This window comes from Lagopus leucura, unplaced genomic scaffold, assembly GCF_019238085.1.
Source record: "Lagopus leucura isolate 7727_CA_CO unplaced genomic scaffold, USGS_WTPT01 Super-Scaffold_760, whole genome shotgun sequence".
Lineage (NCBI taxonomy): Eukaryota > Metazoa > Chordata > Aves > Galliformes > Phasianidae > Lagopus > Lagopus leucura.
Window position 1 is genome coordinate 1,040,204 of NW_024962257.1, and position 13,187 is coordinate 1,053,390.

Below are 13,187 nucleotides of genomic sequence, written 5' to 3' on the forward strand. Positions count from 1 at the left end.
TTGTTTGTGATGTTGGTTCTTCTTCCTTTGTGTAAAGAAACTTCTTCCTGCTGAGGTGCAGTTTTATGCTGGCAATAGAATGGCTGCAGTGACTGCAGATGCAGTTTTGCTTTGCACAGGGTTGCTTACCAAGTCCTAAACTTCCGGTGCTTTTTGAACCCTGGTTGTATGCACTAGATTTAAACTTGGTTTTAGTCATGTATCACTGATGCTTGTAAGACTGTGCTTAAATTGGGTGTGTGAGACAGCATATTATGGACTAGATTTTGTTAGTAATTTTATTTCCTGGAATGTTGTGGCTTTATGGAAGTAGACTACCTGTTAATGGAGTATGAGGACTTAAGTTTGAATGTGTTTATTAACAGGTAAAAACACTGGATCTTGCCTTAGTTAGCACAAAACAATTTGCCTTAAGCTATAATCAAAAGGTGAGGGAAGTAGTTAGATGACAATACTACTTTTTATTAATACAGTGTTGTTCAGATTCAATAAAATAACACTGATGTGCTTGTGCACCCCGAGGTTAGATTTGTTTCCCATTTGCTCGATCAATTCTTAATCTTGTGCAGTTGCTACAACATTAAAATACAATCCTGTTGTATCAGTTTCCATCAGTACAGTGAGTCTAAAAGAACAGTCAAGTTGTCAGGCTTTGCAAATGCTGGTGGTGATGTGTGTAACTGCCAGGAGTCGTCACCTGCAGTGGGAAACAGGTGGTATTTATTTCTTTGTGTTCTGTAGAGTAATAATCCTACTGTAAGGGGAAGATAAAAATAAGATGTATTAAACTGCTCAGTTGTTGAACTATGAACCTTTCCTGTAATTTCTAACATGTTGGCTGCTTCACGTACCAGTCGTGCAGCATTAGCCTCTTCATCCTGAATTAGAAGTAAGGAGTACAAAAATGAACAAGCAAGCCAACAAAAAATGCTGGGAGGCAGGGCTGTAGGCTGCTTTAAAGCAGGAAAAAAACCCAAACCAATATCAGCCTGTGTGTGGCTGATAAAGGAGCCATATCTGTTCAATTGGAGATGAAATGTTTTAACTGTAAATGATGTTGAAATAGTCACTTCTGCATGCATTTTAGCATTGAGTTGATAAAACTTGTTTAGAAAATGGAAGTATGTGTATATGCTTGAAGTGAACTCAGAGTTCTGTTGCGTGGTTATAACTAAGAGCTTGCAGGCCATTCTGTTCAATGGTAGATTTGAAAGGGAAATGAGAAGTTTTGGAAAGCTGGCATCTAACTGCATGGATACATTGCGTGTACAAAAGGGTTAAACCTGTTTTGTTTGTGTTAGGAAACACCAACCAAGGAATTGGGAAACCGTGTGGCAGACTTGAACGGCGAAGGCTCTCACAGCACTCCTGCTCCATCTTCGGGTTTTAGTTACTTCAACAGATTTACAAATTCAGAAAGCTCAACAGATGAAGAAGGTACTTGAAAATGTTTATGTGCAGCACAGGTTGAGAGTGCTTTGCGTAGTTTTAATGAGCTGTCACTTGAAATACATAGTTTGATGAGTACACTGTACTGTACTGGCTTCAGTTCCACATCTGAAGCAAATACTTCAGCTAGGCTTGGACAGTAATGTTACTGTTTACCAAAGCTTGGGAGTTAATAGTGCTTATCTGCTGATGTGTCTCAAGAGGCAACCGAACTGCAGAACTGCAGATAAGAAGTCCTTGTGACCCCCTTCCCTCCCCTCTCCTCCCAGATCAAACTGCAGGTAAGTTGTCTTTGTGACCTCCCCCCCCGACTAAACCCCAGCAGGGTTGGCTCAAGAGGCTGTTTTTATCCATTTGGTCTGGATGTTGCAGCACATCAACACTTCTTGGCTTCGTTAGAGTGCTTGTACAAATAATTTGCTTTAGCAGCTGGATGTTGTCAGAATGTAGGTATGAGTGCAAGATTTGAACCTCAGGGTTCTGAAGCTGAGTTTTGCATCTGGGGAGGTGCTGCACTCCTCTCTGCAGTCTTGATGACTGTCAGTGTGCTCTGTTTGTGACCTTTATTCTCTCCAGGCTCTGTCCTGTGAGTGTATGCATGCTGCGGGTCGACGTGTGGGAAGGCAGGTGGGCACACAGCCACTTGCTCTCTCCCAGTGGGATGGGAGGAGAGGAAGATTAAAAGCAAGGAAATCTGTGAGTTGAGAGGAAAAAAAATATGTTTAACAAACAAGGAGATGTAGAAGAAGAAAGAAAAGTGGTGCAGAATCATTCACCAGCTCTCGTGTACAGGTGCCTAGCCAGTTCCTAGGCAAAAGATGACTAACTTCCCATACTCCTCTCCTCTGTTTTATTGCTGAGCATAGTGTTATATGGTTTTACATGATAGAGTTGGTGTTCTGAAGTCAGTATTATGCTTTTGTGTGGTATGTAGAAAAGCCTCCCAAGTTTGAATTTTGCTTCCAGAATTCACTGGCATCCTCTGTAATTCTGTGTTGTTTCTTACGACTTGGTCTTGTCTGAGAAGGCACAGTAGGTTTGTTTTGACCTAATGCAGTCTTCCAGGGACTTGCTTTTAAGATCATGTGACTTTTACAGTACTGTAAACTGCTTCTTTTTCTCTTGTTTCCTTTGTTTTTTACACCAAGGTGGTGGTTTTGAATGGGACGATGACTTCTCCTCCCCAGAGCCATCCTTTATATCAAAGGCAGCTAATAGCCTTATTAGCTCTAAACCACCTCTTCAGTCCAAGTACTTCTCTCCGCCTCCTCCTGCCCGGACTCTCGAACAGAACTGGTCACATTCATCCCCTTACTCCAGATTCTCTATTTCTCCTGCAAACATGGCAAGCTTTTCCCTTACGCATCTTACAGATTCAGATATAGAGCAAGGAGGTAAGTGATTTAGTTAAAATTGTTATTTTGAAGCTACCAATTAATAAATATAATTAATAATTCCTGTTATTGCCTTGTCATGGGTTGTTTTATTGTATTGCACAGGATGAGGAATTTGTCTACAGTTGTCCAAGCCTGTTTCACAGTTTTGATGTGTTGCTTTCTAGAAACTGCATTTCTGATGTTCTCTCAAGAATTGCGGTGTCTTTTCTAAAGCTGAGTAGAATAGTTCAGAAAGCTAAACAAATCAGTTCAGTTTGTTGAGTAGTAGCAGGATCACAGAATCACAGAATGGCCAGGGTTGGAAGGGACCTCAAGGTTCATGAATCTCCAACCTCCCTGCTGCATGCAGGGCCACCAACCTCCACGTTTAATGCTAAACCAGGCTGCCCAGGGCCCCATCCAACCTGGCCTTGAACACCTCCAAGGATGGGGCATCCACAGCCTCTCTAGGCAGCCTGTTCCAGTACCTAATCTATTAACAGAAGCTTTCTTGTATGTGACAAAAAGCTTTTTAAAGCTTGAATGCATTTTTGACAACTTAGAGGGGGGAAAAAAGGGCAAACTTGAATCAGTTCAGCGTATTATTAATCTAGATAAAATATTGCATTATAAAAGTACTAATGATTGCTGAGTGTTTCTGATGATCAGTGTAAAAATGTAATCAGTTACATAGTTCTGTATTGTTCTTGTTTCATGCTTACTGGTTAGATAATGTTGGCAGCTCAGTAACTTACTGAGATCAGAGATTTTGGAAATCCTGCGCTGCCCTGAGAAGTGACACTGAGTGGTGTGATTTCAGCAGTGCACATGCATCTGTGAGCTCAGCGTTACAGTAGTTGAAAGCTTCAGGGAAAGATAAGCCAGTACAGAGGAGTGTGCGATAGCAGCATGGCAGGGTGTGGGAAAAGTCTCGCAGAGCAGTGATGGGTGTGCTGGGATCTCACTGCACCTTCCCTCTGCCAACAGGAAGCAGTGAAGATGGAGAAAAAGATTAAAATAGTTGAAAACTTTCTGGGACTTCATACACAGGACGCACAGACTGTGTCTGAAACTTGTTTGTGTGAACTCTGGATCTCCTGGAGAGACACAGGTAATCAAGAAGCCCTAAGAAATAAAAGTAAACACTGAAAGCAATGTTAAATCAGGACATTAATTTGAATGTGTATTTAACTTTGTAATGTATTTTTAAATCAGTGCAATTTTGCTTTTCATTACTGAAAGATGATTCTGCCGCTGTTTTCAAGTACTTGAAGTATTTTTCAGATAACTTAAGAGACGAGTTAAGCAATTACACTACAGTCTGGCTTATGTATGAGATTGTATAGTATTCTTTTTATATTTTTCCATGTAGTTCATTATGTTTGAACATACACCTGTTGTAGAATTGTGCATAACTGTCCTGTGCAACAGGTGGCTGTGTCGCTGGAACTGTATGAATGATAGTTGATCAGTAGTGAGCCATATTTATTTAAAAGATATCACTACGTGTTACTTTGCTTATTACAATTGCACTATGGATTATTCTTCCTCTATTTCCTGATGATGTACAGAATCAAAATGTTAAATCTTTCGAGGAATATAAGACAAGTTGAATTGGCCCAGTTACCCAGTTTGATTTGTCCTTTTTGTAGCCTTTGCTATGCACGGTACTTGTAAAACGTACATAACTTCCGAGTGTTAGATTTGCTGAAATCTTATATTCAGTACCATTTCTAAATGATGATTAGAGATTGTTAGTGTTCATGTTTTATAGGAAACTGGAATAGTGTATATGATGTACTCTGGAATTTGTAGATGAAAGATAATGTCTCGATTCCTGAATACGATCCTACTGACTGCTTGAACTGTAATTCCATCTGACTGTGTCACACTTAAGGGCCTTCCAGTTGGCACTACAACTTTCTGCCTTGGAGAGAGAAGAAACAAAATTGACTGTACAAAACTGGGAATTATGAATCTTCTAAAAAAGACTGATTTAAACAGACTGGATTTCAGGCATGTTTGGCCCTTCAGTTGTACATTCTGTGAATTTTGAAGCTCTCTTCTGCTGACTGCAGACTGGGGCTACCATTCAGAGGCCTGTGGTAGATCTACCTCTCAGTGATGTTCCGACAATTAAGAATTACACTAATGGTTAATAGCCAGTTCTACACCCTTTGTGAGGCCAGACTTACTGTCACATATCTGCAGGGCTCCATGGTACATCTTGAAATGCATACCCAAAGATGTTGTATAGTAAAGTTTACTCTGAAGCTGCCTGTAGGGAAAGGAATACAGCGTGGTTCTTGAACCCTCATGCTTTCCTGTGCATTTAGTTAAATTCTTTAAATTGCTTGGGGAAAAAAAACCCCTTAATTGCTATTGCAAAGTGAGTAAATTTGAGAAACAAATCCCTGGCCTCTTGGAATGCCTTATGCAGCTGCAGATCTGTAGGAAACACTGACAGGAACAGTTTACCTGGCTTTAAATTACATTGTATTTTAGTGGCTTTTTTTGGGCAGGGCTTCAGTATAATGGTGGTGGTAGTGCTCTGTGTTCAGATCCAGTCACCTGAAAGCATTTGTCCTCTGAAGTGCAGGAGGACTGGATATTTACAGATCTGTGAAGTTGGTGTCTTATACTTCTGTATGCATTTTGGTTTTTTTCAATGAAAAGGAATATGTTAATTGCTTCTTTCCAGCACTGTCCAGCCCTTGGCCCGACTGGCTTCCACACCAACCAAAAGGGAGCAACTTAGTTCTGTCAAGTTATTAAAATTGCCAATGTGTTGGTGAGAACTTTTTTGATGAGACACTCAGGTTCAGAGCTGGTAAGAATTGTGCTTCAGTGCGAAGGGCTTAAGGAAGCTGTGAGCTGCTTGGGATATGTTAAGAGACAGATAATTGACTTCGTGCACATATTATTGCTTAGAAATTCCACAATTTCAATATTAAACTCCTCGATACAACTAGATTAAGGTATCACATCGAGGTTCAATAATTCTCACACTCTGAAGTGTGAAAATTCAGAACTAAGTATGAAGCTCTGTAAGCAGTCTGCAGATGGTGTGTGGTTTTATCTGCCCTGGGAGGTGAAAAATGACTGTGTCAGACCTGGAGTTCAGCCTTAATTTTGAATGGCTTGACTTAGAGTATGGTCCAAAGTGAAGTACAAGCTTGTATTCCACAATGTTAAAATTTGGTTGTGCGCTTTGGTCCTTAAAATTCTGGAAACTCAGCTGTTTCTCACATGTGCAGCCTTCCAGCAGGAATTCCCTTGGTTTGAGGGAAATACAATGTCTGTTCTTCACCAGAGGTTAAAGAAAATCTTACGTAGGGATTGAAAGTTCACCCCTTAGTGCAAAGGGACGAATTGCTAGCAAATTGCCAAAGGAGCACTTTTTCCAAATGGGCTGGGATATGTATGATATTAAGCAATGTCCTTTTCAGCTACACAAAGAGGAGAGAAACATGTGAAGTTGACTCACCTCAGTTAAGTCGTGGGTTTATTTCAGTAATCCAGAAGGCTAGATGGCAATAATCCTAAGGGTCTTTTTTGGACAAATAAAATTACAGTAAACATTTGGTCAACTATTAGCAATACTGCAATATATCCACCTAGCACTCAGTGGCACAGCGAAGATGAACTGGTAATTCCACAAATTGTGTTTAATGAGGTGCTGTGTTACGAATCATTCTTAAAACTGTATGAAATTCTTGCACTAGCTACTTGAGCATGGTTTCAGTTTCGGAAGTAGATGTATCTCTTTTCAGACTGCTGAAATTTTAATTCCCTCCCTAGTACGATACTTTTATCCAAAGACATTGTCTCAATTTGGCTGCTGAAGTTATTTATGAAACCTGATGTTTTTCCCACCTAAGGAAGTTTATTTACAAAAATAAAAATGAGGATCTGTAGTAAGAAGCCAACAACGTGGGAAGTGTGTTTAGTCTTAATGGAAAGGCCTGTCCTCTCCCAGATCCCTGTCTGCAGGGACGTGGCATGTCTAACCGCTCGTGGCAGTGCCATGCTCGTGGGAAGGGTCGAGTTCAGCATGTTTCATATCCTTGTTGATGCACTAATGAAAGCCATTTAAGCCTCATTCTTTTTATCAGTATTTTTAGCAGATTTTTATGTTGCACGCAAAGCTTCCTTCGCCAGGAGGCTGGTTGGTGAAGGACTTGATGAAGCGCTGTGTGTCGGCGTTGTCAGGTGTTGGTGAATGGCTATTTTTGTTGGGGTTGATGAAAGGTGGTGAGTTGGTGGGATTAAAATTTATTAGCCTTATAAGAAATAGCCTTAACTAAGAACGGAGTGTACAAAATTACTTCAGCTTTAAGTCATACAGAAATATCCTTATGTGTTAATGGCTTCGGTACAAGACTGGAAAAAGCGTAGAGGGGAGTCGAACATCATAGAAACTTACTGAGAATAAGTATTTGTAAAACCAGCAGCCTGTTTTTCAGAAACTTGAATATGACTTACAGTTAGTTTTGTTTATGAAATTGTTCGAACTTGCACAGTTGTAGGTGTAACTTAAATGACAAATGGTACTGATGTGTGTGTATATATGTTTAATTCTATTTGTAAATGAGAAACTATGTAACAAAACCATAGGTATGAGGTTTTCCTATTGTAATTTAATACAGGTATGAGGTTTATGGCAATATATCATAGTTAATGAATTTCAGGTCAAAATGTCTTTAAATTGTGTACATTTTTAAATTGTAATTTCTACTGTATATTGATTATCATGCATAGTGTGATTCAATAAATTGCTTGTAATTTAAAAATATTTAATATTAAAAATAAAATAGTTATATATTTATAATCTCCTTGTCTGTTTGTTCGTTCTTAAACAGATGCCAGTAATGGTTCTGGTCCACAGTATAGCATAGCTGGCTACTGTCAGTGTTAGCATCCAGAGGCTGAGAATTGTACCAAAGCTTCAAAGCCACAGTTCACAGCTCACAGGAGATGAGTCTACATTAAATAATACCACCCTTAATTATTTCTGTTTCACCCTTGCTTCAACTTCAGGTAACATGTGCGTATTGTCAGTAGAGAAGCAGCGCTCAAGTTAGAAACAGTGTAATTAAATACATGTGTATATTCATTTCTTTTAATCCTAGAATTGAATATGTATAGGAAGAACTCACAGGTATCTTTCAGAAAACAAGTGAATGGTGCTGTTCCCTCACAATGTTTTGAATTGATTTGTAGAAGTTGTGCTTCAATCTAAATGCATGTGCTGAATTGACTTAAGATCCCCAGGTAAATGCAGTACTTACATGTTTTAGTAGTTTCTTTCACGTGAGATTCAGACTCTCAGCCCGGCCCTCCCTGAGGAGAAAAGAACTGTTTCTCTTCCTCGCCTGTTGAGATCATGCTGACACACAGCAATGTGAAGTAGTTACTGGAAGCTGGTGTGCAAGCCCCTGCATCCACCTAACAGCTGGTGTGAGTCCTGGGAACAAGAAATTGTCACCAAGATGACTTGACTTCGTTAGCTAAAATATAACTAGTGGGCTAAAATTTGACCAAGACAGCGGTCATTATTGAGAACAGGTGTGGAAGCTCCCATGGCACTAACTGTCTGTCTTATGTACTTACTGAAAAAATCTGAGCTCCTGCATCTTTACCAGCAGCAGCCTCCTTGCAGGGGATGGAAGTGCTCTTAGTGCCTTTGTGGCACAGGCGGTGCGGTAACCTGCGCAGCCCGTGGCAGAACACAGAACTAGGATGGGCTTTTCCTTCTCCGCCTGAGGACATCCCACCTGCTGAAGTAAGTCTGGCAGTCATTCCTCCTGCAGAGACAAGTTGTTTATGCACTCATCAGCCTGCAGCAGTGCCTCTATATGCTGCCCATGTTGCTGTAGCACTGTTGGCCCCGTAAGCCCCGTGACCAGCCCAAACGGGCAGCCTTGTGTTCCCTGCTGCCTGCCCACCACTTTCCCTCCGTGGGAAGAAGCAGACTGTGGCAGTGCTCCTTCATGTGCTGCCCAAACCCAGCACGTAGCATTGGAGTGCTGGCAGGGCTGAGGTTGCACACTGCTGGCAGCTGCAGGGCTGTGGCCCCGGGGCCGCCCACACTGCTAATGCCACGTGTCGCAGGCAGCCAGCTGTGACGAGGAGGGCAGTGGGGCTGCTGCTGCCTCCTCAATTGTTGCAGCGCCTGCTGGGCAGACTTCCAACAGCGTGTCCTGTGGGCTGTGCTTCGTGTGAGGGTCCTGTGTCCCTCACAAGCTCCTCGTTCCCAGGCATCTCTGTTGGTGGACCCTGGCCCAGCCCTGAGGGCAGGCAGTGCCCTGGCTGCTGCCATGGATGCTGCTGCTACTCCTGGCTTCTTGCGGGTCTCTGCCATGTCCCCCTTTGGGCTCTAGGTCCTTCTCCACAGCTGATGACAGTGGTAAGTCGCAGAAAAGTAATGCCAGCCCTGAGGGATGGGTGCAGACTTGCTGATATTTGGTGGTGGTTCTCCTCTGTTTGCTCTTGAATACCCTACTCTTCTCCCCCTGAGCTCTTCTGTCTCCTCTTCTTCCTCTGCTCCCATGCCATCTCTCTGGCTGTGGCTCCACATGGCACTTTCTCAGGGAGTTACTGCAGTGTACTGCAGTCTGAAAGCAAAGCTTAGCCAGCTGAGTGCCCTCTTAATCCCACCTCATCCTATCTGCTCACCCTCACCTGCAGTTTGTAGGACTTCATTGCTTCCTCTCTCACCTTGCTGAAGCTTCCTTCCTCCTGGGCTGTCCTCCCAGTTTTATTTTCTGGCTGCTTCTATGAACCCCTTCCCTGATTCTTGCAGGCTATTATCCTTTTTGAGAGCAGCTGCTCATTTCTCTGCTCTAACAGCACTTACTGTGCTGGGGGGGAGAGGGAGGGGTGGAAGTTGACCGGTGTCCTCTGTCCTGTTTTCACTTTTATGTCCTTCAGTTGCACTTTTCTGCTAAGTGAGCTAAACTAGAAGTCCTGAATAAAACCCAGTGCTTGGCTTTAGTCCCATTTTCTTTCTCATGATACTTTTGTAAACCTATTGCTCCTTCTAAGCTGCCACGACAAGTTTTTTGGAACTGTCCTGTGGGCATTTGGCACCTAGATGCTACCTTCCCAAGCTGCTCTGTGAATTCTTGTCCTTTCTGGTAAAGCTTGACTCCTAGCTAGTAAGGAACCCTAGGGATGGCCAGGATACCCACATGGACAGGGAACTGAGCCACTGTCAGTGCCCAGCAGCTGAACATACAGCTGTAAAGAACCAAGAGAGGAAGTGGTGTGGTTGCTGTGGTGCAGCTGGGAGCTTCTCAGCACCTGCTGCAGTTAAGGGTGATGTCCTGTGCTGGGCAGCTGTGCACCTGTGGCCAGTTCTTTTAAATGGCTCACCAACCTCAAACCACTTTTACGTAGATTGATCAGCACAAATGTGTTAAGAGGATACCTTGTGTGACTGCATGGGATGGATGAAGATGTAAGGAATTATTTTTGGAAATTGTGACTGATTGTTGATGTTTGAGGAAGAGTGATTGTGAGGCTGCTGTCTTGTGTGTGTGCGGTGGGGACTCAGAACGGAGAGAAGCCCTGGGTGATAGCATGCTCCTGGACAGCAGCTTGAGCTACCAGGTGAGTTGGGTCATGCTTCCCTCTAGTGGACTGCTTATAAACACACATTTTTCCACTACCGCCACAAAAAGCAGCTGGAGAAACTGCTTTGAGTAACAGCTTGCAAGTTCTGTCTGATGCCCCAATGTATTTTGCAAGAGTCTGAGGTGATAGATGGCTGCTTTATTACCTGTACTCTGTTAGAAGGATTTTCTCCTTAGTTCATCTGCATAAGGCATCTTGACTGGTAACATCCATGGTTTTGAAGCAAACATCTCTAGATTGGCAGCCAGTAGACCTCACTGAAGAAATAAACTTACCATCAGATAAGTTTGTTTAAAAAAAAAAAAGCATCAGAACAGTTGTTCCCAGTTAAACTGTCCAACAGTTAAAGATATTGGTATCATGTTTTTGCAGCACACTAATACTTAATGTTCTGGTGAACATCTACTGAAACATGAAGGCCAAAGCCAAAGGGAAGAAGAAAAGGCATACAGCTGATAAAGAAGCCTTTTCTGAGGAGTCTGCAATGAGAAAAAAGGAACTGGTGAAATGCCTGCGGCACACAGAGAGGAGGAGTGGGGGAAGCAAGGAGAGCAGCAAGATTGCTGCAGCCAGAGCCAAGCATCCTTGGAGCAGTAAGGACAGACATCTGAGGAGACTGGAAAGCAATGAGCGGGAGAGGCAGAGAATGCACAAGCTCAACAATGCATTCCAGGCCCTGCGGGAGGTAATCCCTCATGTGAGAGCTGAGAATAAACTTTCCAAAATAGAGACTCTCACACTGGCCAAGAATTACATTAAATCGTTGACCTCCATTATACTCAATATGTCCAATGGACACTGTCCAGCTGCAGAAGGGTTGGGGGGGTCCTGGGGGCCCAAACTGTACCAGCATTATCAACAGCAACGTGGGGACGATGATCATAGCCTTAGCAAAAATACCTAGTTAGCTGCTACCTTCATTCCTCCTTTACGGTACTTAGCTGCATGTAAGAATCATCTGTTTAAAACCTCTGCCCCCTTTTTTTTCTTAAAAAGACAGAGGTGATGGTCATGGCCAGAGCTTATGCTATGTATAAAGAGTTATCATAAATTACAAGGAATTTTCAGAGCTTGCACTGCCAGGAGGGATTGTGAATTAGCCAGTCCTGAATTCCTGTGAATTAGATAGGCCTGAATGCACTTGTCTTCGTTGGTTATCAGTGCTACCATCATGATTCCCAACTGTTCAGCAGTTTGTTCTTGCCTGTGCTATGACTGTAGTGTGACTGGATGAGCAGAGCAGTGCATGTGAAATTGGCCTCTAACCCCAAGTATTTATCTGGAGTGCAGAATCAGCTCTGGAGTTCACTAAAGGCAATGGAAGACGTTACTTTGGTTTTATTGTGTCCTGGACATGCATTGTGGTACTTAAGATACACAGTGTGATTTCAAATCTTGCAAAGCACGACAGCTTCTAAAAATACTGTTGTTGTAAACACCTACAGAACTTCCTTAGAGTGTGAGTTCTCCTGAGTAAAGGAGCTTTCTGGGCTGTTTGTAAAGGATATTAAATGATGCACAAATAATTCATTTTTACAAAATCATAATCTTTCAATATAGTCTTACATTGGGCGATGATTAGTTGCAAATTATTTGCTAACAAAGCCTGTAACGTGATGGGGATTCGTTCTGTGCTACTGCTAGGTTCTAGTGCTGTGAAGCATAATAAATAGAGCAGGAGCTCTTGCAGCAGGATCGCACTACAGAAATCCATTTCCCCTCGCCGTGAGAAGTTCTGTTACTGAGATTTCCTCCTCAGCTCTGCAACCTCCCGACGGACCGCCCGCGCCTCGGTCGGCTCTGCTCTCAGTACGGGGCGCCTGTGTCAGACGGAACCCGGCCTCTGGCGGATTTGATTTGCCGAACGCTGTTGGATCCTAATTCGTGCAACAGCCGCTCCTCTGCTACGCCGCGCTCCTTAACCCCTGTGCGTTTTGGATTACGGGCGGAGGACGAGCAGCTCTGCCGCCCCTCGTCCTGCTGCAGCCTCGTGCTGCGGCTGTTGTGCCGCGCTGCGGGGCGGGCAGCCCGGCTTCCTCCCGGGCGCCGGGATGGGAGAGCGGCTGTGAGGGAGCGCGAGGATGCGGCTGCGACGCCAGAAGCGCAGCGCCTGCAGGGCCGGACTGCGGTACAAAGCTCTGTGAAAGGGCCGGCCGCGCGGCAGAAGCTGCCGTTCTGTGGTGCGGGCTGATTTTCCCGCCGTCTGCGCCTACAACGCGCCGCCGCTCGTGGCCACAGGACGTTCCGCAGCCGCGGCTCTGAGGCGGGCGCTCCCGGCCGTGAGAAGGCGCCCATCGCCACCGGAGCGACCGGACCTTCGCGGCGGGGAGGAGCCGCTCTGCACCGGGGTGAGCGAGGCGCCGCGGAGATCGGCGGGGAACTCGGTGCGGCGTCGTTTGTAGGGAAGGAGCGGGAGGCGGCGCTGGGGGCCGCGAGGCGTTGGCGGGCTCGTCTTCTCGCGAGGAGCGCCATGCGTTGTGCGGGGCGGGCGGCCTTCCGGCGGTGCGCTGCGTTACGGGGAGGCCTGCGCGTGTTGTCGCGGTCTCCTCCGGATGCTTCCGAGGGAGAGCCGGCGTTGGCGTCGCTGCCGGCTTGCTTTGACAAAGGGAGGAACGCGTTGGAAAAGTTGCTGAGCGGTGCCTCGTTGGGAGCTGCCCGGCCGTAACGATTGCGGCGCGGTGTGGATAAATCCGTCCCGTCACAGCGCCAGTGGTTCGGGCTGAA

General features: G+C 44.5%; 1 protein-coding gene across 1 annotated transcript in view; it reads left to right on the plus strand.

Moving 5' to 3' along the window:
* LMTK2 (lemur tyrosine kinase 2) overlaps positions 1-7,656 on the plus strand; it is a 35,013-nt gene extending 27,357 nt beyond the window's left edge. Inside the window, exons 12-14 of the mRNA XM_042864473.1 lie at positions 1,302-1,437; positions 2,598-2,843; positions 3,813-7,656. Coding sequence (XP_042720407.1) covers positions 1,302-1,437; positions 2,598-2,843; positions 3,813-3,841 — 411 coding nt within the window. The 3' untranslated portion in view covers positions 3,842-7,656. The remainder of the gene's footprint in view (positions 1-1,301; positions 1,438-2,597; positions 2,844-3,812) is intronic.
* The last annotated feature ends 5,531 nt before the right edge of the window (positions 7,657-13,187 follow it).